Below are 25,372 nucleotides of genomic sequence, written 5' to 3'. Positions count from 1 at the left end.
CAGTGATTAAGACTCCACACTTTCCACTACAGGAGGTATGGGTTCAATCCCTGGTCAGGGAACTAAGTTCTAAGATGCCAACCATGGGGCCAAAAACATGTGAGATGTATGGCTAAATGACTCTTGGAAAGACCATTGGGGAAAAAAAAAAAAAAAAGAAAAGAAAGACCATTGGAAAGACCATTTCCAATCCTAAAATATCCCGAAGTCTGTTTGCATAGCATCTTTACCTCTTATAAGGCATTAAGGATTGTGTTGCACTAGGAAGCTAAGGAAGCCGACTATGTCTTTACAATTGAGAGCTGCTCTGGAGTAAGACCAGGTGGGACAAGACTGTATTTTTGTTTCTCATGTCAGACACTATCTGACAAATGGACGATCAGGAGCCATCTCACTTTCTGGAAACTGTCCATACCTGCTGGATTCGGAGGGATTCCAGTTCTCTTTCCAGTCGTGTCCGGAGACGGTGCTCCAGCTGCTCTCGCTTTTCACATGCAGCCTGGAGCTGTACAAGAGCCTGCTGCATCTTTTCCACCTTATCTACATACACTTGCTTCTTCTTTAGCTGAAAATCCAGGTTGGGAGAATTGCAAGATGGAAGGAAAGAAAACAACAGGGTCAGTTATACAGAGCTCCCCAAATCCAGCCCTGTGTTAACATCTCTTCCTGTCCAGCTCCAGGAAAGAATGAATAGCAAGAAGATCCTTCATGAGTAGCAGGCTGCCTTGTGTTGACTATACATAGAATGTCTCAGCAGATAGGAATTAGGAGCTCCTTTTTCATCTCTCCCTCTATCTATGTTTCCCCCAAGTCTATTTCTATCAAGAGAGTCTTTGCTAGCAAGCTCCTAAGATTCCCATCTATAGATGTCCTCACCTCTTCCCTTCTTTAAACTGTAATATTCTGGGGGAGGAATATCTTATTTTGGTCCTTATGTTGGGGGGAATGCTAAAGAATGAAAGGGGGCTCCCCAGGGAGAAGAGTTTAATTTGGAATGGAAAGGAAGCCCCTTTATATAGCAGTCTCCCCTTTAAGTGAGAGAAAAAGGGTGGTCAACAAGGAGGCCAGAATTGTCTTTCTGAACTCTACAGTCCTAGTAATTACTCAGTGTCATCACTACTGTACTTCTGGAACATTTCTACCCCTCAAAAGTGAAGGTGCCATGCAATGGTTCAAAAGTCTTTAGTCTCTTCATTGACCAGCACTATCCCACCAGTTCTATATTAAAAGAACACAGGTCATTTGCGATTTCTGCCTTACTCATGAGCCTGAGCTGATAACATTGGACTGTAATCTCTTAACTTTCACTCTTGCAAAGAGAAAGAATTATATGTGCAAGTCTATGAACCATAATGAACAACAAAAGCTGAAGCAGGCTGGGACTAAGAGTTTGAGTTCTTTGTACCCTTGTAACTTCCAAGGCAAATTCCATCATGGCAAATCCCTGATTCCATTGAAAGGAAGGAATGACGAGAATTCCAGAGCTTTTCAAAGAAGGCATATAGACCCTGGGGGCTCAGTGGTAAAGAATCTGCCTGCCAATGCAGGAGATGCGGGTTTGATCCCTGGGTCAGGGAGATCCCCTGGAGAAGGGAATGGCTACCTACTCCAGTATTCTTGCCTGGGAAATCCCATGGACAGAGGAGCCTGGTGGGCTACAGTCCATGGGGTTGCAGAAGAGTGAGACACAACTTAGCGACCACACTACCAACAACAACATATAGACTCTCAACATCTAAGAAGATAGGGGAAAGTACAACCTTCCCAAATTGTTAGGAATGAGCAGATAATGCTCCTTAATATTTAAAACGCTTGCGGGAGTGCCTCTTTTGCTAATAAAATCAACTCATGGACTCTTTCTATAGTAGAAATTCTTCCCAGCTGGTCACATCTGTTATTATTATTTTTCTGAAATCTCACTACAAAGATTTAAATGTAAAGATATTATTGATAACCTGGTCCAAAGGAAATTCAAGAATTCAGCTCAACTCTAACTTTCCAACAAATTCCCAAGCCCTTGAGATACCTAGATAGACAGTTGCAATGTAAGAGGTCACCCACTTTACCAGCATTGCCCCCATCCATTTAGCTGGAGCCAAGCCAGCAGAACCAACCTGACTCCCTCATTGCAGAAACTAGGCAACAGATTCAAGGCAATGTGTCCAAATCACTGCTCTCTAGAATGTCCAGTTAGACAATGATGATACATGCCAATTGGGAACCTCTCCTTGTCTTTTACCTGCTCTCTCTCCAAATTAGAATCGCTGAACTTTCTCTAGGTAGAAGAAAACTTCCATTTTCCTACCAGACTTGTGTTATGCTTTGCCTAGGTGACTGGGAAAACCTAAAAAATTTGCACTACATGTCTTGACATTTCCTTTCATTCCAAGGCCTAGTTCAATCTAGCCTTGTAAACCAGTTGAGGCAAGTTTTAAGTCTAAATGCTTTTATCCATTAGACCTTCGCCTAGGAAATAAAAGAAACAAAAATTGCCATTCTCTTTCTCTTAATAAGCTTAAACCTTTCTTTCCTGGGATATGTGACTATTTGTAATAACATAGACTAGGAAAATCAAGACCTTTAAGCCATGGATGCCCCTGCCTTCTTATTTGCTAAGCTTTGAATAACTGGACAGCAGAAAATATCCTCTATCCTTTACCTTTTGGGTTCCATAGTCCTGATGAGCTATTTAAAGCTGAATGCATTTATTTGTGAATCACTCTGAAAACCCTAGGGGAGCCATGCAATGTTAATGCAGAGAATGTTAACTATAATTACTGAGGCTTACACCAGTTATACTTAAAGGCAATTAAAGTTAGATAGCATGCAGTTCTTGCCTTGATGGTAAAAGTACTGCAATGTAAGCTTAGAGAACTGAAAAATAAGCAGTCCAGGGCTAGGTGTCTTCTCCATGCCCTGTCTTTCTTCAGAAAGGTACCCTCAATGTCTTAGATAAGGAATCCCCAGCAGTAGAAGTCACTGAGCCAACCATCTGTAAGGGAAAAGCAATAAAGGCCTAGAGTTTTCTGAGTTGGCTGAAGACAGTTACACAAGTCAGACAACTTCCACAAGCAGGCTAAGAAAAATCCCATTATGCTTCGCCACTGGGATGGTTTTCCACAGGTACCAGGACCTCTGTTGTTGTCATAACTCTTCTACTTTCTTTAAAGAAGAAACAGTGCAGCTCAAACATAAACACCAAGAAAGTGAAAGTGTTAGTTGCTCAGTCGTGTCCAACTCTTTGCAACCCTATGGACTATAGCCCATCAGGCTCCTCTGTCCATAGACTTCTCCAGGCAAGAATACTGGAGTGGGTTGTCATTCCCTTCTCTAGAGGATCTTCCTGACCTGGGGATTGAACCCATGTCTCCCACACTTCAGGCAGATTCTTTACCATCTGAGCCATCAGGGAAGCCCTATAAACACCAAGATCACCTAGTAAATCCTTAATCCCTAAATAATTTAGGATACAAAAAGACAGCTGTTACATACTACCAGTGGATACTACAAGTGCTAAGACCCTATAAAGATGCACTCAATGAAGTCAGCAATCTTCAAGGTTACATATTCTATGTTTTCTAGGTCTCATCTATACACAGAAAATAACACATGTCTATTAGGCTTATTAACTCCTCTATTATCCTAGACTTTATATGCTTCATTTTTACCTTCATCATGGTAAACCCCTTTTATTTTCTGCCTCTCTTCTGTAAACCTATCTCATATGCTAAGCTCCTCAAATGTTAGCCCGGTAATTAGGACATCCTGAGTCCCCAACTTTACGTTTCAATGCCATCAGAAATGTCAGTGGTTCCTTCCAGGCAAAGAGAGAGGCCATAGAGGAAAGTGGTTAAGGTCATGGGCTCTGGCCTCAGGCTACCCAAGTCCAAATCTTGGCTCTCCCACTTACTAATTGTATGAAACCTGAAGAAAGCTACTTAATGCCCCTGAACTTCCATTTACTCATTCATCAGTATCAGAGATGATGATAATTTGATATACCTCTAGAAGGAACAAATGAGATAAAAATGAAGTGCTCAGTAGAGTGTCTGGTACAAAAAGTACTCAGAGTTGTTTTTCTGTTTTAAAGAAAAAGTCAATGCCAAGTCGCACATGTTCTAGTTCTTTCAGCTTGGAACATTCACTCCAGATAGCCTTGACATGGTTCTCATTATCTCAATAAGTCTAATTATCACATCAATTAAGGCATTAAAAACATAGCCATTTTGCCCCAGGAAGGCATATAGCAAGGAGGCCTCAAACCCCTTGTGCAACAGAGCTTCATGTATCTTTAGAGGGCAAGGCCTTTCACTAGAGATACAATTAGAAGCTGTAAGGATACCATATTCTCTCAAAATGATACAATTTGGAGGGCACTTCTGCTTTATGAGAAATATTTTTGTTGTTGCTTAGTCGCTAAGTCATGTCTGACTCTTTGTGACTCTATGGACTATAGCCCACCAGGCTCCTCTGTCCATGGGATTCTCCAGACAAGAATGCTGGAGTGGGTTGCCATTTCCTTCTCCAGGGGATCTTCCCGACCCAGGGATTGAACCTGAGTTTCCTGCATTGGCAGGTGGATTCTTTAACACTGTGCCACCAGGAAAGTCTGAGAAATACTTTACCTATAGTCAAAGGTACTGTTTAAATAAAGACACTTAGGCAGATGTCATTCCCTGCCCCACCGCACACATTTGTACACACACATCAGAAATTTCCATTTGACAGTAAATTGAAAGGTAAAGGAGCAAGGTGGCAATCAGGAGACTTGGGTTCTAGTCCCACCTCCACTCTTAATGGTAATTTCCTTCTCTGTTCTCCCATTTGTAAAAAATGAAAGAGGTTTTCAGTTCAGTTCAGTTCAATCACTCAGTCGTATCTGACTCTTTGCGACCCCATGAACTGCAGCACGTCAGGCCTCCCTGTCCATCACCAACTCCTGGAGTCTACCCAAACCCACGTCCATTGAGTCGGTGTTGCCATCCAACCATCTCATCCTCTTGCTCCCTTTTCCTCCTGCCTTCAATCTTTCCCAGCATCAGGGTCTTTTCCAATGAGTCAGCTCTTCGCATCAGGTGGCCAAAGTATTGAAGTTTCAGCTTCAGCATCAGTCCTTCCAGTAAACACCCAGGACTGGTCTCCTTTAGGATGGACTGGTTGGATCTCCTTGCAGTCCAAGGGACTCTCAAGAGTCTTCTCCAACACCACACTTCAAAAGCATCAATTCTTTGGCGCTCTGCTTTCTTTATAGTCTAACTCTCACATCCATACATGACCACTGAAAAAACCATAGCCTTGACTAGACGGACTATTGTTGGCAAAGTAATGTCTCTGCTTTTTAATATGCTGACTAGCTTGGTCATAACTTTCCTTCCAAGGAGTATGTGTCTTTTCATTTCATGGCTGCAGTCACCGTCTGCAGTGATTTTGGAGACCCTCCCCCCGACAAAAAAGTCAGCCACTGTTTCCACTGTTTCCCCATCTATTTGTCATGAAGTGATGGGACCTGATGCCATGATCTTAGTTTTCTGAATGTTGAGCTTTAAGCCAACTTTTTCACTCTCTTCTTTCACTTTCATCGACAGGCTCTTTAGTTCTTCTTCACTTTCTGCCATAAGGGTGGTGTCATCTGTATACCTGAGGTTATTGATATTTCTACAGAGGTTTTGGGAGCCAGCAAACCAAAATGGTCAGCAGTAGGCCAAATTCAGACATGCTCACTCATTTACATATTGGCTAGGGCTGTCTTCCTGCTGCAATGGCACAGTTGAGCAGCTGCAGTTGCAAAAGAAACTATATGGTCCGCAAAACTGAAAATATGTACTCTCTGGTCCTTTACAGATAAGGTGCCTGCCCCCAGAGTGATTTTCAAACTGTTCCAGAGTCCTAGCATTCTAAAGAGTGCTTCAGAAGCCAACTGCAATTGGTGAGTTGTAGCAAGTGGCTCCTCTTTTATTTATTTTTGGCTGTGCTGGGTCTTCCCTTTCTTTCCCTAATCCTATGATCTCCTCTTGTGGTTCCTTAAATCATTCTTACTTTCTGCCTTGATCTTTTAGACTCACCTTCTCTTCCAATTTGTCACCTCCTGCTGTACCTCAACGGTCCAATCTATGGTAGTTTACTCTTTTACCTCTATACTAATGATTGTTAACTGGGGGTGATTTTGTCCCCAGGGAACATTAAGTGTGGAGACATTTTTGATTGTTAGATCTGGAGGTAGGTTGCTATTGGCAACTTGTTAGTGGAATCCAGGGATACTGCTCAACACCCCACAGTGCACAGGACAGCCTCCCCCATCACAATCACCAAAAAATGATCTGGCCCCAAATGTCAATAATGCTGAAGTTGAGAAACCTTGCTCTCCACTTCAGCACTACTGGAGATTTCCTTCATATCTCTCTTAGGTTCTAATTATAGTTCATTTTTCACTATACTGCTGGTGACCAGTTAATATTAAATAACTGTCAAATACAGGAACAAAAACGAGCATAGCATAGCTTAGCTATAATGCTAAGATATAAAAACAATAAACACATTCATAAATGTATTTACTTTGCTTGGAAAGTCAAGATAAGGGCTTCAAATCATTTCTATTAAGAGTTAAGTTTTTAGAAGGGAATCATAAAATTGGGGGAAAGAATTGCAGGAAGGCAACCTATTGGAGAATAGGGCAAATACTCTTGAGCTCAATCAATCATGTTTTTTCATCACACTTCTACAATAATTTGAACCCATTCCCAAGTATTTGGCAGATCTGTTAACCTCCTTCTGACTCAGGAAAATCTGATCCCTGCAAATGAATACCACGTGATGGCATCTCTTCCCTCCTTCCAACAACTGCAGATGTCTTTCAAATTTATTTTTTCAAGGATGGCTAATTACAAAATTACATCTAGGGCCCTGAAAGCTACCCATTTGTCTCAGTCATTTGTAAGAAAGTGATTTCATCATCAACCTTCTCCATTTATTCACTGGTAGACAAGGCATAATATGGGATATTTTGGAGTTAAGAGATCTGAGTTTTCTTCTAGATGTATTGTATTACCAACTATATAATCTGTCTGTATTTTAATTTCCTAATCTATTGAAACTTTCAAGGTTCACAGTGGGGATATATTAAGTATTTGGAAATACTTTCAAAAGGTTAAAAAAATACATGGGGGTGGGAGTGAACAGGCAGAACACAGGATTTTTAGGGCAGTGAAAATATTCTATATGATACCATAATGATGGATATGTGTAATTACATATGTTTACCAAACCCACAGAATATACACTACCAAGAGTGAACCCTAATGTAAACTATGGACTTTGGGTGATTATGATGTGTCAATGTAGGTTCATCAGTTGTGACAAATGTACCACTCTGGTGGGGAATGTTGATAATGGGGGGGGGCACAGGCTGTGCATGTGTGACCAGTGAGTATATGATGAAATCTCTGTACCTGTCCTTCAATTTTGCTGTGAACATAAAACTGCCCTAAAAAAAGTAAAGTCTTAATAAATAATAAAAAATATATAATATGGATAAGTAGAGGGAGTGGACTATTATGAGCTAGATGAACACCAACATATACACACACCCAATGACGAAAGAACATTCAGACTAATACGGCACTAAGTCCCGTGTCACAGAGGTCATCCTTCATTATGTCTTGATTTTCATCTTCCCTTCTATCTCCCAGAACTCTGAACACTCACAGTCACCACAAATGTCACAACTGAAATGTACTTTCTTGGTTCCTCTCCTTCATACAACTAAGTTATATGTTGCATGTTGCTCCATGAGCCTCCAGTGATTTCCATTTGATCTGATTTAGTCTTACCCAGGAGCACATGGCTCCAAGTAAGAGTTCCCTCTGAAGCAATTTGGTAACATTACCCTGGTATTAGCAAGTTGCCTGTGTCCATTGCCAAGAAGCTGTGGTCCACTGGTAGATATTAAAAGAACTGCGGAGTAAAAAATAAAACCACGTCTAGAAACTTGCTACCAAGGGAATGGAGTTCATTCTGTTAAGCAGACTAAAAAAAAATACACAAGGCTTTTAGTTTGGGGATTTCAAATGCCAAAATCAGGAGAAAAACAGAATATCAAACTCTGAGAAGTAACTTTACCTATGTTGGGAGCAGGGACATAATTTCTTATACTGAATGGAGCTATACCTACTTTAAAGAAAACATGTTGCCTGTAAATATGGAAAAAAGTCCTCTTTAAATGAAACACCCTTCAAATGAGTCAACAATTCATCAGCAGAGCACTCAAGAAGATTTCTTGCTATATACATATTTTATCTGAATTCCTATCTCTACTCTCAATGCACACATAAATCGTACCCTCAGATTTATAATCCATTATAACCACTGTATCAATTTTACCTATCAGAGCAAAATCCTATTGTTTGACGATTATTCTGGATGAGACATATAAATGTCTATCCCTAGGACATCTTCCTCTAATATTTGGCAAGAAGGAGACTATTAGATGCCCTGTGGATATGTGTGATAGCGAAAATTATGTCTCTCTAAAGTCAAAGACAAGTCAAATAAGTGGCAGGGGATCGAGAAATGAGAAAATATGAGCCATGAAGAATGGTGGCGGAAATGAAACGAAACAATATGGATTTAGTTTTGGAGAATGAGAGGAGTGGCAAAAGGACTCTGGAAAACGCACCACTGCTAAGGGTTTTCACTGCAGTGTCTAAATATCTGTACCAGACACTGCAGCTGAGAAAAGGTTAACACTTGGGCCCTTTTCGCCCCTGAATCTCTGTGGCTGTCAATCTAGCCTAAAGCCAAAGAACAAGGCTCACTGGCTCTTTCTGCCAGCCCTCCCACATTCCACTCTATCCCTTCCTGTGCATTCTGCTCAGTAAGCAGCCCACCCGCAGCATCTTCCCTCTTTGATCTTGCCAGGGCCTTTTTCCCACTATCCCTGAAACAATTACCCAAGCAGTAGCTCCGCTCCGGATCATCATAAGACAGCAGCCGGCTAGAAGCCTGGGCTGCCTTGAGACTTGTGAGTGGATATGCCAAGCATCTGTCGAAACTCTCCAGTGAGGTCAAATTAGTGGTGGGCAGAGGGAAGTTTCTTTGAATGTGAGAATACCATGATTGCTGTAGGACACAGAGTTCTTTTGACTTGGAGCTTAATGAGGCTCCACTTCAATAGGACCTATGTGTCCTGAAAGATAAGGGCAGGGATGGAAAGACCCCATTTACCTCAGCCAGCTGCATGCTGTGTAAGTAAGCAGGATTATAGTCAATCACCAAAAAACAGGTCTGCTCTTTAGAATGATATCCCCTTCCTAGCAAGATACCATATCCCTCGATGTCAGCAGAGCAGGGTTCGCGAGAAAATCTGAGCTGAACTTGGAAGAGGAAGGAGATTGTGACTGCAGAAGAAAGTTCTCTGTAAGGCCAAGGAACCCTTTCTGTATAGAGCTTAGAGCACAGTGAATGCTGAGTGTCATGGGCAAGAGACTTAATAGGATTAGAAAGATGGAATGGATTTCAGGGAAAATACCTAAATGAGGATGTTGTAAAAGAGAAAGATGTAAATAGATGCAAGGGTCTTCAGACCATCAAAGTAGTCATCATTGTTCCCTAGCCATCTTTATTTTTATTTGTTGTTGTTGAGGCGATAAGTCATGTCCGATTCTTTGCGACCCTGCCAGGCTCCTCTCCTTGGGGTTCTCCAGGCAAGAATACTGGAGTGGGTTGCAATTCCCTTCTCCAGGGGGTCTTCCTGTAACACGGATCAAACCCATGTCTCCTGCACTGGCAGGTGGGTTCTTTACCGCTGAGCCACCTGTCAGTGGGCTCACAGGGCCTCCTGTCACTTCACTTATCTACACTGCAATTTTCATATCTGTAAAGCAGGTGATGTCATTGAGATATAATTGATTTGTAACATTACATGCATTTCAGGTATACAACATTATGATTCAATATATAATATGTGTCAATCTGACCATCTTGATGCAATGCTGAATAGGTAAACTTGAGTGACCTTGCACTTAGTAGGCTAAGAAAATATTCCCTAGGGGAGGAAAAAAAAAAAGCTTAATTTGGGAAATTTTCCCTAATTCTCATTTACAAAGTAGACTAGAGAGGTTTTCTCTGGAAGAGCTTCTAAGGAAAATTCATGGTGCCATTTGTAAGCCATGACTAAATTATCTGTTTCTATGAGCCATAGACAGACATCTGCCATATCCCTCTGCCTTCCAACATGACCTGACTTCAGCCACCTCCAACAGATAGATAAATATTTTCTGTTTGGGAATACTCTTCTTCATTTAGAAATGTCCACCATTTTTGTAAAGAAATCACAACGAAGAACCCTTACTAGATTAGTTCCAAGGCTACTTACATCTTAAATATCTCCCTAATGTTCTACTTAAAATTTTTACCCCAGGAAAAATGAGACCTCGTGGGGGCTGAGTCACAGCAAAAACAAGCAAAACTTCAGTTATCGATTCCTGTCTTTGAAGATAAGGAAAAGGAATGTTTTCCTTTGAATACAGCGGTGGAGATACGTCAAACATCACCCAGGAGCAAACTTAGCCCTTATGGGCTGCTTAAATGAAAAGGTAAACAGGAATCCATGGATTTTTTCCATGAGATGTGGTTTTAAGCCCTGACATGTGCTAGAGGTGATCTAGCCTGAGATACTGGAAGCCATTTCATGGCCTCTACCTCTGCAATTCCGCCAGGTACAAGGCTCCCAGGTTACGCTCGCTGTCACATGTCCTGCCTCCTTTAGCCACAGCAACTCAGAATTTCCCAGTAACTAGACTGTGTGAGACAACCAGTTGGATGAGGACTAAAAAATTAACTATAATTGATGAGCTCATGTGAGATATCTCTGACTACTAGATGCCATCATTCAATTCTAGCCCAATATTCAGAGCTTCTTCTTTAAATTGTAAATCTACATGTTTTGGAGCGGGGCCCTGGAAAATGACAAAAAATCTCTGGAACAAATGCCCAGAAAAGCCTCAGAAGTCTGAAGCCAGAAATATATTTCAGGCAACTGTTTCACTGAGGGCTGCTCAGTGGGAACTACAGATTAACATCGTCTCCATACATGTATGTTATTTCCATGATTAACAGCTAGTTACCACTGAGCCCTCAGACACTGAAAACCAAGATGGCTGCAGAGTCTTTATCTCCAGTTTGTCTCCAACTAGATGGGCATCCTTCCTGGAGAGGCAGTGGGCTGTATATATACCCTAATCTCAAAGCAGTCTGGACAAGCTTCCCATAGTCTGTTGAAAAAGAGTGGCCCAATGAGCAAAACAATTATTTTTTTTTAATTAAAAGATGCAGAGGTTTACTAAATCTGAACAAGCGCCCACATTCTCTTTTTGGGAGTGGAACCAAGGGATGATTCAGATGGGGAGACAGGCAGCAGGGTCTAGGGAATAAAGAGTCATGAGATCCCAGTTTTATTCCTGGCTCTGTTAAGAATTGCCATGTGACTACCAGCAAGCTACTTCTCAGTGGGTCTCTCAGTTTTCCCTTCTCTAAAAGAACACAGTCTTAACCCTGTCCTGTAATTTACTCTGTGATCTCCTTGCAAAAAGGGAATGGAAGGGAATATATGAATGTGGTGAAGGGCTAGCTAGGGAGTGCTAAGCTCCTAAGACCTGGACACCAGGCACGTACAAGTATCCTTCATTTTCAATAAAGAAACTTGGCAGTATTTCTGATCTAGACAACTGATGAAGCAGAATATTAGCCTGACTTGATGCAACCTGAAGTTTAATGATTAAACAATTCAGGTTAAAGGACATCATAGGTTAGACGGCACCATCTATTAGAAAAGTTATGAGCCCACATTGCAGCTCCAACAAGCATGTTAACACCCACAAAAGAATTCAAAGGGTATTTATAAGTCAGAAGATCTTTAAGAACTAGAACATTCTTACTGAGGGAGAGGAAGCAGGCAATGAATGAAAGTAGGAGAGGCACCTCACCTAGAATAGCCAGAATGGGTAAGGCTTTGTAACTGAACACTTTCTTTTTTAATCTCAAGTTTTTAAAGATTTTAAAATTTAAAAAATAAAAAAAATTAAAAAAAAAATAAAGATTCCAACTTCTTATAACGGAGGCTATTTTTTTTCCTAATTCCAATTTCAGAATAGACAATCAGTGAGATATATATATATATATATATATATATATACACACACACATTTATTTGTATATACATACATGTATATGTGTATGTATATATACACAAAATACAAATATGTAAACATATATATATACACATATATAGATATATATGTATATCTATCTATCTATACCTATAGATACAAATATATATACAAAATCTGTCATTAGCTTAATTTAAGGCAAGGTTAGCTATCAATACATAGTCAGAATTTGGAGAGGGACGGTAGTTAGCTTATTATATAAATGAGCAAATGAAAATCACTCCTTGACCTTGGTAACTTTCAATTCTGGAGCAAAAGGAAGGAACTCGAAGAGAAGAGACAAAAAAATCCAAGTCCAGTCACATCAGTACAGTTATAACTAGAAGTAGCAGATAGCACCTTCCTGTCAGGGGATGATGCAGCTGCCAGTTTGCCAAAATGGGAGACCCCCCAATCCAGGGCCATCAGTTTCTAGCTCTTCTACCCTCAGGCTCACACGCCACCTGAGGAAACTACACATACCTCTTCTTCCAGCTTTACCACCTTGGCCTGGGCATTGCTCAGGGCCTGGTCTCGGATTTCGATGTGTCGCCTTTGGTCCTCATTGGTAGAACGAGCAGTGGCCAGCTCCGCTTCCAGTTTCTCCTTCTCACGCTGGCTCTCCTTATCTATCAGGACATGAAATATCAATACTGCCATCCCAGAGCTGGCTCAAAACCTTACCTGAGCAAAACTGATAGTCATACCCATTCCTGGACATTTTAGTGTTGTAACACCCAGTAACAAGAAGCAGGACGCCGAGATCTGGACTCTTACCACTGGTTCTACCACTAAATTGCTGCGTCAATTTAAAAGTCACTTAACAATGGTGGTTTGTGCAGAAGCAATGAGGAAACAGATGTCAAAAGTATTGTGAAAAATATTATACAAAGGTGAACACAAAAACACATACAGACACACATATATCAGAAGAACAGGTAGGCTTGTCTCCTCCATTTTATTTCTTCAAACAGTCTTGTATTGGCCAATGAGCCATTGAGCCTACACAAAGTTTCCCCATCATTTCCTCAATAGACAGTCTATTAAATCAATAAAAAAATCGATATTAAATTGATCAGAAAAAAATGGTATTTCATAAAAATGCATAAAACTGGCAATGTCACTCTTTATTCACTAACATAGTTTTCAAACTGAGGTCAATCTGAGATGACACTGTAGGTACAGATGACCATGACACATGTGGTTATGCCCCATGCCCTTCTAGGTCCCTCCGCTCTTAACTCTGACAGACCTCACACAAAAACTCAAATGAGCAGTTTTGATGCTCAGTGGCAGGAAGAGTGCCCTTCCTCTCAAGACATGCATACTTAAGTCTTTAGGAGAGACTTTATCTGGCTACACCACAAGGCATGACATGCGGGCTCTTAGTTCCCTGACTAGGGATCAAACCTGCATCCCCTGCCTTGGAAGCTCAGAGTCTTAACCACTGGACTGCCAGGAAAGTCCCTGTAGGAGAGACTTTAATAGGGCAACCTACTTTCCTTCCCATCTTGACTTTACATACCTATTCAGATGTACCTTGGGAAGAAATAAATATTTGTTGAATACTTATTGCACACCAAGTATTGTACTAACTTAATCCTCAGAACAACCATGCACGGCAGGTGTTGTATTATTCTCTTCTCCATTGTGCACATGAGAAAACAGAGTCTCTGAGAGCTTGAGTACCTTGTACCATGTCCCACACCCTTAAGGCCAGGTTGTTCTGAGCTCTTTGTACCGTACCAGACAGCCTTCTTCTAGGATTAGGTTGGTCTGGCCTGTCTAGGGGGCCTTTTCAAGAGTGTTTTCTTGGCTCCTGCCACACTTCCAACCATGTAGCACTCTGCGGATGCCCAAAGGCAAAAGAAATGACAGAGCCACACAAGTCATGCCCTCTTCCCTACCTACTAGGCTCCTTCCAGAACCATTTGACAGTCTTGGACACTGCTGCTAACACAGTTTGATCTACTAAATGACCACATTTGAGAAACCAGCAGCAGAACTCTCAGGACACCTGAAATACCATCTCCACACAGGGAGTTTGTGAAGTCACAGATCCAGGGCCAAGAACCCATACATTCTCTGTGTTTTAAACTGGGAGGCCACCACCATCTCCACCAGCAAAGTAGCCTCCAAGGGACACCACAAAAGCAACTTCACAGCAACTTACACTAAGCACTGATGACACCAGAAAAGCAACATTCCTTCCTCTAAGGCAAACTGACAAAAGAACAGGAAGCTCAGGGAAATGAGGAAGGAAAAAAAAGCTCCAGTTCTAAAGCCAAAGCACAAGAGAGCAACCCAGGAAGGGAGGGGGATACTGTAAGTGAAGATCAAACAAACTGGTAAAAGCTGACTGAAAGCCGCATGGAGTGACTTGAAAGGGTCATGTGGAGGCCCAACAATGATGCGGCCCAGTGGATCCCCACGAAGCACTTCTCCAGCTGAGAACGGCACTGGTGGAGGCCGAGGGTAGCGGCCACCAAGCCTTGGGCATCTGCAGAAGTCAGAGGAGATCATCTATTTCCTCCGGACTTGTCTTGCCCTATGGATTCAATCCACTGTGTAGTTTTTTACTGCTGTTTTTACTGTGGCAGTTGGAAAGAATGAAGCATTGTCTAGCTGGGTGGAGTCCATTAGGGACCCGATAATGAAAAAGATTAATCCATTGTCCTGGTCCTAGGAGTATTTCCAGACAAAGGAAACACTATTAGGATGAAGACATAGCTCTGCCCTCCCGCACAACCTCCAACTCCACACTAGAGTCACTAGTTGAGGCCTTAGCCATGGTCTCCCTCTAGTTCCCCTTGCAATCCTCCAATATGGAATCATATGATATAAAAAGGATGTTGACGGGAGCCCCAGGTACAGGTTAGGTATTCTAAGCACTTGTCTCAGTCCTACGTGGTAATCTCATCTCTTCCAGAACCAGCAGATGCAGCCTTCAATGATAAGTCCCTTCAATATGAAGGGATCTCAAGTTTACCAAGGTCCTTTTCAGCTAGCTATGACAAAAAGCCAGAATTCCAAGGGGCTTCTCTGTCTTAATACAGAAGGAGTTATGTTGATGTGACTCGATGTTGTGGCAAGCAGCCTTCGTGGCCAGAAGGAAAAAAACAATCTCTCAACTTGATGCTTAAACAGGAAAAAGAATCCTTATATGACATTCACTCTTCCCTGGCTGTTTTAGGAGGCTATATAGAACTGCATAACCTTTTCATACACCTCACTCCCACTCGTACATGAATACCTGCTGCTGAAGCTTTCAGACTTACTTTTTGCAAAGAGCTGAGAGATGGTTTTTCTGGTATCTTCTGACCCCTCATATTCCTTCTCTGCAAGCTGCTTGTTGGCCGTCTCCAGACGCTCTGTGGAATTTGGAGACAATCAACAGGGCCCTGAGGACAAACTTCCAAGCACAAGCTATTTGCCCTCTAAATACTGATCTTGAGCAAAACAAGCCTGTCTCTTCTTATTACACAAGAAGGGGTGACACAGACAAAGGTTTGCAAACGTGGATCCCAAAACAACACTAGACCATGACGGGAAAGCGGGAGGCAAGTACTTTAACACTTTCACTCCTCACTGACAAAACCTAAGTCCAAATTTCTAGATTCCATCCAAGAAATCTGTCCCTGAATATATGATATTTTTCATTCACTGGGAAAAAAAGAACACCAGAGTTATTATAAAATGTTTAAATTTAAATCTTTATAAAATCTTTAAAGCCGGAAAGGAAGACAAGTAGCATAGACTATGGGGGCAGGCCAACTGGGTCCAGGAGACCTGAGAGGAATACCGTCTGATTTACATATCAGTTCATCCCCCTTTAATTAAGAAAGCTTAGGACCAGACACGACTGTAGTCGCAAAAACCTAGCCTGTCTATGCTCTGCAACTTGCTGACCATCCCAGTGGGCTGGACAAGACCTAGAAGCCTCACCATGTGTTCCTTAGCTTAGCCCTTCCCTTCACCATCCTTTTTTAAAATTGAAGTATAGTTTACAATGTTGTGTTAATTTCTGCTATACAGCAAAGTGATTCTGAGATATATCTATATCTATATATGCATTCTTTTTTATATTCTTTTCACTGAAGTTTATCAAAGGGATTTTTTTTTGTTGACTGCTAGAGGTACTGGTAGGCTCTGACATCCCTTTCTATAATAGGATATTGAATATAATTCTCTGTGCCATACAGTAGGACCTTGTTGTTTACAGTAGGACCTTGTTGTTCCCTTCAACCTCTTGACTGATGCCTTTCAGTGATTCTCTCACCTCTCAGATCCCTGTTGAAGTCATGCATTCTCCGAATCTCGCCCTCAAGCTTGTTTCTCATAGCTTTCTCCAGGGCCTCTCTTTTGGAGGATGACTTGACAAGGTTCTCATATGCCTCTGAGACTCGCTGGATTTCTGTCTCCACCTGAACAACAAAAATGAAAGACAGTGATGATGGTAGGAAGTGGATGGGGGAAGAAGATCTGAAAACATATATGCAAATCCTTAATGACAACTTCTCCCAGGGATTTATGGATGGCCAGGAGGTAATCATAACACAGTCAGATAAGAAAAGTTTCCTGAAAAAATTTCTAAGTTCAACCTCAAGCTCAGTAATTAACTCACCAGTCCCCAAGATTTCCTTAGGTTAAAAACAAATATGTTTATCTGTCTTCAGAGAAGGTTGTAGAAGAGGATAAATTTCATAAGTATAGTTACAAATGATTTTCCTTTCCTTTCTTAATTTAGAAAATAATAATAATGTATATAGTTACTGCAAAGCATTCAAAGGGTTTTTATATGTTTATTTCGATCTGGGCTGATATTGGCCTACACAAGATACCTCTCCCCCATTTTAGGAAAGAGAAGACTGAGATGGCCTTTTACTAGAAGGCAGAGGCAGAGATGAAAACTAAAAACCCTAAGACTTAGCCTCATTAGTTAGTTCAGTTCAATTTAACAAACATTTACCAGGGGCCAAAAATTACTGGAACTCTAAAGCACTGTGGGGTGTGTAAATATGAATAAGGACATTACAGCTGCCCTCAAGAAGCTTTCAATCTACTCAAGTAAAAGAATACCAGGAGAGATATGTTATTAAGAAAAGTTGGAGTAGTGTTACAAATTGTAGGGGAGAAAGAGGTTGTTCCTGTTTGGGGGTGAAGGGAGAGGAGAATTTCAGGGAGGAGGTGATATTTACAGTCAGATCCTGAAAGCTGGGTTAAATTTCAATGAGCAGAGGTGAGGGGAAGGGTGTTCTATTCTAAGTGAGTGAATGTATTCCCAGAATGACCAGTAGTCTAATTTGGCTGGACACTGTGGGGTACACAGGGAGAAGCTGGTAAGATCTGGCTGCAAAGATAGATTGGAGTCAGATCATAAAAGGGCTTTAATGCCAGGCATTTGGACTTTATCCCATAGTCAATGGGACACCGTAACAGATTTTTTAACAGAAATTCATGATTAGAGTTGTGTTTTATGACACTCCAGCAAATCTTGTAAAAGGTAAACACACACATACACACACAATGTATACATACACACACAACCTCAAAGAGAAAGGATCCCGCCCTGAATCAGCCCGAATTGGGAAGAAAATAAGAAATCTGACTCTAGAGTCTCTCTGGAACCAGTAGAGCTTCACTGTACATGTCACAACCACAGAGATATTTGCATATGATTTGTATAAGACAGTAAACCCCACTGCCTATTAAGTAATTTTCAAGTTAAATCTGACTCCTGCAACCATTCTGCATTCCTTCTCAGCTTTTCACTATCCTCCTTAACAAAGCTCAGGCTACTTTAGGGGGAGAAATATTAGCACCCCTCCCCCCGCCCAGTGGGAGACTCAGGGAAAGGTGCGGTTACCAAACAACTCCGATTGCACCTGCCCCAGCTCCAGCATGATGCCTGAGGCGGGACTGCCTGCAAACAAATGAAGCTTACATCACAGAAAAGAGCAGACTTGAGAGTGTTTTTTTCCTTGCAGATGGTACCAAGATAGCAGCACAGAAGGTGAAAACTGGTGAATGGCATTTAGAGACAAGATCTGCAAGGCCTGAGCCCAATAAAGCTTTTGCATGAAATTCAAGTGCTTGGTAGAGAAAATAAACATTTCTATTTGAAAGAGCAGGCTTGGTGCTGGTCCGCTCTGGGCTGTCTTCAGAGTACAAGGTTTTCTAGTGCCCCACGGAGTGCCACACCTGGAAGGCAGTCCCCTTTGTTTATGTTTTTATGGAAGTATATTTGGTGTACAATACTGTAGAAGTTATAGGTGTACAATATAGTGATTCCCTATTTTTAAAGGTTATACTCCACTTATATAAAATATGGGCTATATTCCTCATGAAGTGAAAGTTGCTCAGTCCAGTCTGATTCTTTGTGACCCCCTGGACTATACAGTCCATGGAATTCTCCAGGCCAGAATACTGGAGTGGGTAGCCGTTCCCTCCTCCAGGGAATCTTCCCAACCCAGGGATCGAACCCAGATCTCCCACACTGCAGGTGGATTATTAACCCTCTGAGCCATCAGGGAAGCCCAAGAATACTAGAGTGGGTAGCCTAACCCTTCTCCAGTGATCTTCCCAACCCAGGAATTGAATGGGGTCTCCTGCATTGCAGGTGGATTATTTACAAGCTGAGCTACCAGGGAAGCTGGCGATGTGTAATATATCCTTATAGCTTATTTTATACCTAATAATTTGTGCCTCTTACTCCCCTCCCCCTATGTTGCTCCTCCCTCTTTCCCTCTCCCCACTGGTTATCACTAGTTTGTTCTCTGTATCTCTGAGTCTGCTTCTTTTTTGTTATATTCACTAGTTTGATGTATTTTTTTGATTCCTCATATAAGTGATATCATTCAGTATTTTTTTTGACTTATTTCACTTATCATAATACCCTCCAGGCCCATCCATGTTGTTGCAAATGGCAGAATTTCATTCTCTTTATGCCTAAGCAGTATTCCATCTTTTTTATTCATTCATCTGTTGATGGACACTTAGGTTGCTTCCATATCTTGGCTATCGTACACAATGCTGTTATGAACACTAGGGTGCATGCATCTTCTTGAATTAGTGTTTTGTTTTGTTTTTTCAGATACACATCCAGGAATGGAACTGCTGAGTCATATGATAGTTCTATTTTTAGTTTTTTGGGAAACCTCCATACTGTTTTCCATAGTGGCTACATCAATTTACCTTCCCTTCCTACTGGCAGTGTATAAGGGTTCCTTTTATTCCGCATCCTCATGGAAGGCAGCCCCTTTACTCAAGTTGTTCAGAGTACTATTTCAAGACATTGTACCAATCCTTTCCCAATACCATTTGTAGATACTGCCCCCACTAAAAGGGCAAGTTGTCCATCTGTCAACAGGAAAAGGAGACACAGAAGGGCATATCCATCGGTTTGGTCTGTGGTGGGAGGTGAGGGGAGAGAGAGGATGGTGGTGGGTTTCCAGGTTGATTCTATCTACTTATTCCCCTCATGAGCTTCAGGCTTCTTATTTTTCCCAGCACCAGCTGATATCTACCTTATTCCCCTCATTTGTCCTCTTCTAACCCACCTCTGCCTCTAACCCACTGCAGCGTTGGGTCAGCTTTCACTTCTCCCAGCACTCAAGCTGTCCCAATTGCACTTGGTTGAGGCATCTTTCCCCATATTGGAGAACAAAACAACCCAGACTCTGTTCTGCTCCACCTCCCTGCCACTCATCTTCCCCCTCATTAAAAAAAAAAAAAATTCACTATCCTCTAGAAAACAGAGTCTGTAGAAGATCTGGGTTCACCCTTTATTTACTACATCAAAGATGGGGCCAGGGCCACCACAAATAAGAGTTTAGGGAGCATTGTCAACTGTTAAACCTAATCAGCTGAACTGGACCAGTCTGCTTATAGTGTGTGAGTACCAATGTGATGGGACAGGGGCAGGTATGAGAGAAGAGGGAAAATTTTAAATTGGCGGCAAAGCCAGTAAGAAACATTTCTCACTCAACAACCCCCATCCATCCAGACTTGGGAACATTAGGTGCGGTAAAGGCATTTTTTTGTTCCGTAAAAATACTTAGCTGATAATAAGCCCTCCTCTCCTTTAGGACTCAGATCTGGTGTTTACACAGTGTTAGCTTCATTCAGGCCCCTGAAATTTTCACTGTTGGGTGTCTCCTGAGGACAGAGTTACTGAACAATACCAGGCAACCTCCCTTCCCTCCTCCACCTTCATCCTCACATCCCTGAGCAGTCTGCATTGTCTGGGAGATCAAACCAAAGGAGCTCCACAATGACAGAAGTTGCAAAGAGGCTGCCAAAGGCAGAACCCTATTCACCACCAGCCACAGGAAGCTAAGAGCTAAGGTTCCTAGCTTAGGGCACTCAAGACCTAAAGTCCCAGCTGCAAAAGACTCAGGAGGGGCCCAGGGAAGAATGTGAACTTGGGACATACGCTCCTTTTGCTACTTCCTTAGCCTCGGGCTGTCACATGTCACCCATCTGTGGTGTGCTAAACCCCTCCTGCCCCCCACACACACCAGAGGAGAGCAGATGTTTCATTTGAGCTGAGGGAAGGACCAACACAAGAAGGGGGGAAAGTAAAGGGCATTGAAAAAGTTACAATGAAAACCACCACTTGGAAAAGTACTCTAGGCCCTTTCCACAACAAGGCAGGTCAGGATCTAACTTCAATGATGAGATTTTTCTGGGAACTATGGATTTGTAGTTAAGATTCAAATTCAGTATTTTGTATTTGGGAAAATGTAATCAAAAGGAAAAGTCTTTATGCTAGCAGGTACTTCTCCAGAAGAGCCCTCTCCAGTGTTCTTGACCTTCTGAAGCAGTTTCCCTGCCTTTTGTAATTCTCAAACACTCAGTTAAGCTTTCTTGGGGGCTATGGTTTCTGTGAAATGTTACTTCTAGAGAGGCAGAAGGTTTTTCTAAAGTTTTCTCCATCTAACCTTCAGATATAAGAATCCTGAAGACCCGCCCATATGTCATACAGGGACCCACAAGTGGACACTTTTATATCAATATTAAACAAATAAGATTTCAGAAAGACTCAAATAGCCCCATACGGAGGTCTCACCTTCTGCAGTCTCGCCACCTTCTCATAGCATCCTTCCAACTCCTGCCGCAAGTTCCGGTTCTCATCTGAGAGAATCTCAACCATCTGCTGGGCTCTGGAAACAATGGCAAAAGGGTCGGCTGGCATTGGCTGATATGAAGCAGACGACTGCTGAGCTCGTGGCATAGCGGAATAGCCTTCTCCTGGCTGCTGCTGCTGCTGGTGATGGTGGTGATGGTGTGACTGTGGCTGCTGTTGACTCAGGCCAGGCTGGGGGAGACGGTAATGATCCCCCTGGTGAGCCTGGTTAGGAAGGAAATGCTGCTGTGGCCTAGGCAGGTGAGCCGAGTGGTCTCCTTGGCTGGGGACCAAGGGGTGTTGGGCAGGAGACAATCTAGTAGATGGTGGAGACTGCAGCAAGGGCAAGGAACCCCCAGATGTGAGGGAAGAAGTAGGGCTGTGAGGCTGAGAGTTCCGGGCTGACAAAGGCAATGAGATGTCCTGTGTTGGCCTGGAAAACACGGAGGGTGTACTCAGGTTAAGCTCCCACTTGAAGGCACAAGAAAGGGAGATGTGGAGGCTCCTGGGCCCCCAGAACAGGTGCAAAATGAGGAGCAGGCAGGGTTGGACTACAAGGTCTCTCCCAAGACCTCTCCAGTCCCTTCCACACCTGGCCTCCTCTCAATACCTGACCCATAGAGGTGTGATCCTATGGAGGACAGATCAGATGATCTCAAAGGTTGCTTTGTGAAAATCAAAGTAATGCATCCTTATACACTTGTTTCTCAAGTCTAAGCATTTCAAATGCGTCTTTGACAACGTAATTGTCACCTCATGATTTTAAACTAAGCTTTTTCTGGCATCCTGTATATGGCCCTGCACACCGAAAGAGTCACAGAAAGTTCGTTCCACTTGCCCAGAAGGAAAGAGCAAACCGTCATCAAATCCACCCCTCATCTTGTTATCTGCAACTCTCTTTGATAATTCATATAGTCAGAAAAAACTACCTGAGGATATACAGGTACTTACTATATTAGAGACACCAAATAATTATTGTTGATGAGAGTTGTTAATAACTGAATGATGTTTTTTAGCAGCAATAATTCCAAGAGTTGGAAGGGATTATAAGTAACACTATCATACAATTTTGATGTACTGAATCACAAAATGTAAGGACTGGAAAGGCCTTAAATAAATTATGTAGTCCAACTCTGTCAGTGGACAGAGGGGGAAACTGAGGTCCAGAGAGGAGAAGTATTCTGCCAAATATTATAGAATGAGTTAGAAGCAGTGCCAGGGTAGAAGAAGCTAAGTGCCATTTTCAGGTTCTTTCCACTACTATTAAATAAAATGCACTGATTTGTAGTGATGTTCAGATTCCCAATCTATTACTTATAGAAAGTTCCAGAAAGAGAACTTTGGCACATGGTTTAATGTGACTTTTCCATTTTGCTACCTAATACTCGACTATGAGCCATTAATGGAAACAGTGTATGCAAATTGATTATTTCCACCATTGCCACAACCAGGAAGAATATCTGTCAGTATACACCAAACACACACAAAAAACGTTCACCTCCCTGCCCCTGCCCAGTTAACCTAATATACTCCCACATCCAGTGGATGCCTGTCCTACAGTTGTTATTTCTCAATCCAGGGAAGACAGATGGCTAAGAGCACAGGATTTGGATCCCAACAGAGTTTGGAGACCTTTCCTACTGCTTACTAGCTGTGTAACCTTGCTCAAGTTACTTCATCTGCATGAGCCTATTTTGTTCCCGAGGTCACAAAAGAATTACTAAAATACTGGGCTCTTCTCAGTGTTGAATTACAAACAGTCTCATATCTACCTCCCAATGAGAATGGTTGACCCTGTTAGTGATTTTACTTATGGGATATCCACTTAATCTTTGCACTAAATTGCATAAAATTTATGGTGAAACTGGGACAAATCATCAGGAGCAATTAACTTTTAACTGGCATTCCTGATGCTAAAGCACATTCCCTCCCACACATAACTCCAGTTATCATTACTGTTTATTTATCTATCACTACAAGAGATCCTCACTATGACGGATTTTTACCACTACAAAACCATTCCAAACACTTGCTCACACATACCCAACAACCCAGATGTTCACCAGAGCCTTCAAACCTATTCAAGTTGAAGGTTGTTGCTCAGCCCATCAGTGCCTCTGGTGTACCCACATTCTTCCAATTTCATGTATCTGTCACTATAAATAATTGCTGAATACTGAAGTGGGCAAACTACTTGTGGACAGAAGAATTTACATGGTTTTCATGATGAAGACTGGAAAGTTGCTACCCTACATAACCTTTATGTCTGAGAGTTCAAAGCACTTATGCAATCAGAAGCATGGGAGCTGTTTATAAACTTATGTAGGGGGAGTCTGTCTCCATTTTTCATACTGTGGATCTTTAGTTTCCTCAGAGGTTAAATGGACTATGTACTCTCCTTCCACTTTGAGTAAGAGCTATTATAAATTGGGTTGGCCAAAAAGTTCATTTGAGTTTTTCAAAACATCTTACAGAAAAGCCTGAATGAACTTTTTGGCCAACCCGAGTTAAACTATGGCATCCTGGGATCTGTTAGGGCTTATGTCTCAGGCAGAAAAGAGGGGCTGAAACTTCATGTTCTCTAATCCAGTCCTCAAATTTTAAGGGGAAAATGACAATATTAACGTTCATCCTCATTGCCAGGATGTGTATGGAGGAGTCCCCAGCTTTAATTTGGCCAGATGCTCAGTGTCCTGCTCAAATCACACTCACAAATTTTTTCCACTTTGCGTAACTTTTGTACAGACTGTTAGATTCACTGAAATCTGGCTCTCTCCTCCAGCTAATTCTTGGTGCTGGGGGTGTTGTCCTGTTTTCAGGCTGAGAATCACTGGTTATTTAGCCTGGAGTTTAGTCTTTCCTCCTTAAGAATTCTCTTCATCATTAAGTGTTTCTCAAGTTGCAATGGACTTGAAATTTACACACACACACCACACACACACACACACACACACACACACACACACACACACACACACACACCTTGCAGAGCAAGGGCAGACAAACTGCTACTAACAATTCTTTAAAAAAGTTTTACAGAGTTGTTAAAAGAAACAAAGAAGAATTACAATCAAGACTAGAGCTCTGTAGGTAGCAGAGCCTCAAATGTTTACTAGCTGACTCTTACAAAAAAACTTGCTGACTGGTAGAGTTTTCCTCAATATCCAAAAACAGAGTTTGAAGCAGTTTTGACCCCATCACCTTGTCTTCCAAGGCTACAGGAAATTTCTGACTTATTTTTGTGCCACGTTTTACCATCTCATCTCTCTCTGTCATTCAACTTCTACTCTGGTCCTGCAAAGTTCAAAAGATTTCTCCTCTACCTCCTGAACTCACATTTCATTTTTTTCCCGGGAATAAATGAACTTCTTTTGGTGAGACTAGCTCCCTCTTCCCTCCCCTCCTCAGTTCAGTTCAGTCTCTCAGTCGTGTCTGACTCCTTGTGACCCCAAATCGCAGCACGCCAGACCTCCCTATCCATCATCAACTCCCGGAGTTCACTCAAACTCACGTCCATCGAGTCAGTGATACCATCCAGCCACCTCATCCTCTGTCCCCTTCTCCTCCTGCCCCAATCCCTCCCAGCATCAGGGTCTTTTCCAGTGAGTCAACTCTTCGCATGAGGTGCCAAAGTACTGGAGTTTCAGCTATAGCATCATTCCTTCCAAAGAACACCCAGGGCTGATCTCCTTTAGGATGGACTGGTTGGATCTCCTTGCAGTCCAAGGGACTCTCAAGAGTCTTCTCCAACACAGAGTTCAAAAGCATCAATTCTTCGGCGTTCAGCTTTTTTCACAGTCCAACTCTCACATCCATACATGACCACTGGAAAAACCGTAGCCTTGACTAGACGGACCTTTGTTGGCAAAGTAATGTCTCTGCTTTTCAATATGCTAAGTTGGTCATAACTTTCCTTCCAAGGAGTAAGTGTCTTTTAATTTCATGGCTGCAATCACTATCTGCAGTGATTTTGGAGCCCCCCCAAATAAAATCTAACACCGTTTCCACTGTTTCCCCATCATTTTCCCGTGAAGTGATGGACCCT

General features: G+C 42.1%; 1 protein-coding gene across 1 annotated transcript in view; it reads right to left on the bottom strand.

Moving 5' to 3' along the window:
- The window catches only part of AMOT (angiomotin), a gene marked incomplete at its 5' end in the record, with an annotated part of 41,898 nt that extends 20,138 nt beyond the window's left edge, over positions 1-21,760 (bottom strand). Inside the window, 5 exon segments of the mRNA XM_018044198.1 lie at positions 416-565; positions 12,684-12,829; positions 15,479-15,571; positions 16,480-16,624; positions 21,271-21,760. Coding sequence (XP_017899687.1) covers positions 416-565; positions 12,684-12,829; positions 15,479-15,571; positions 16,480-16,624; positions 21,271-21,760 — 1,024 coding nt within the window.
- Between the last annotated feature and the right edge of the window lie 3,612 nt (positions 21,761-25,372).

This window comes from Capra hircus, assembly GCF_001704415.2.
Source record: "Capra hircus breed San Clemente chromosome X unlocalized genomic scaffold, ASM170441v1, whole genome shotgun sequence".
Classification (NCBI taxonomy): Eukaryota; Metazoa; Chordata; class Mammalia; order Artiodactyla; family Bovidae; genus Capra; species Capra hircus.
Note: the sequence above shows the minus strand (reverse complement) of the source record. Positions and strands in the feature narration are given on the sequence as shown.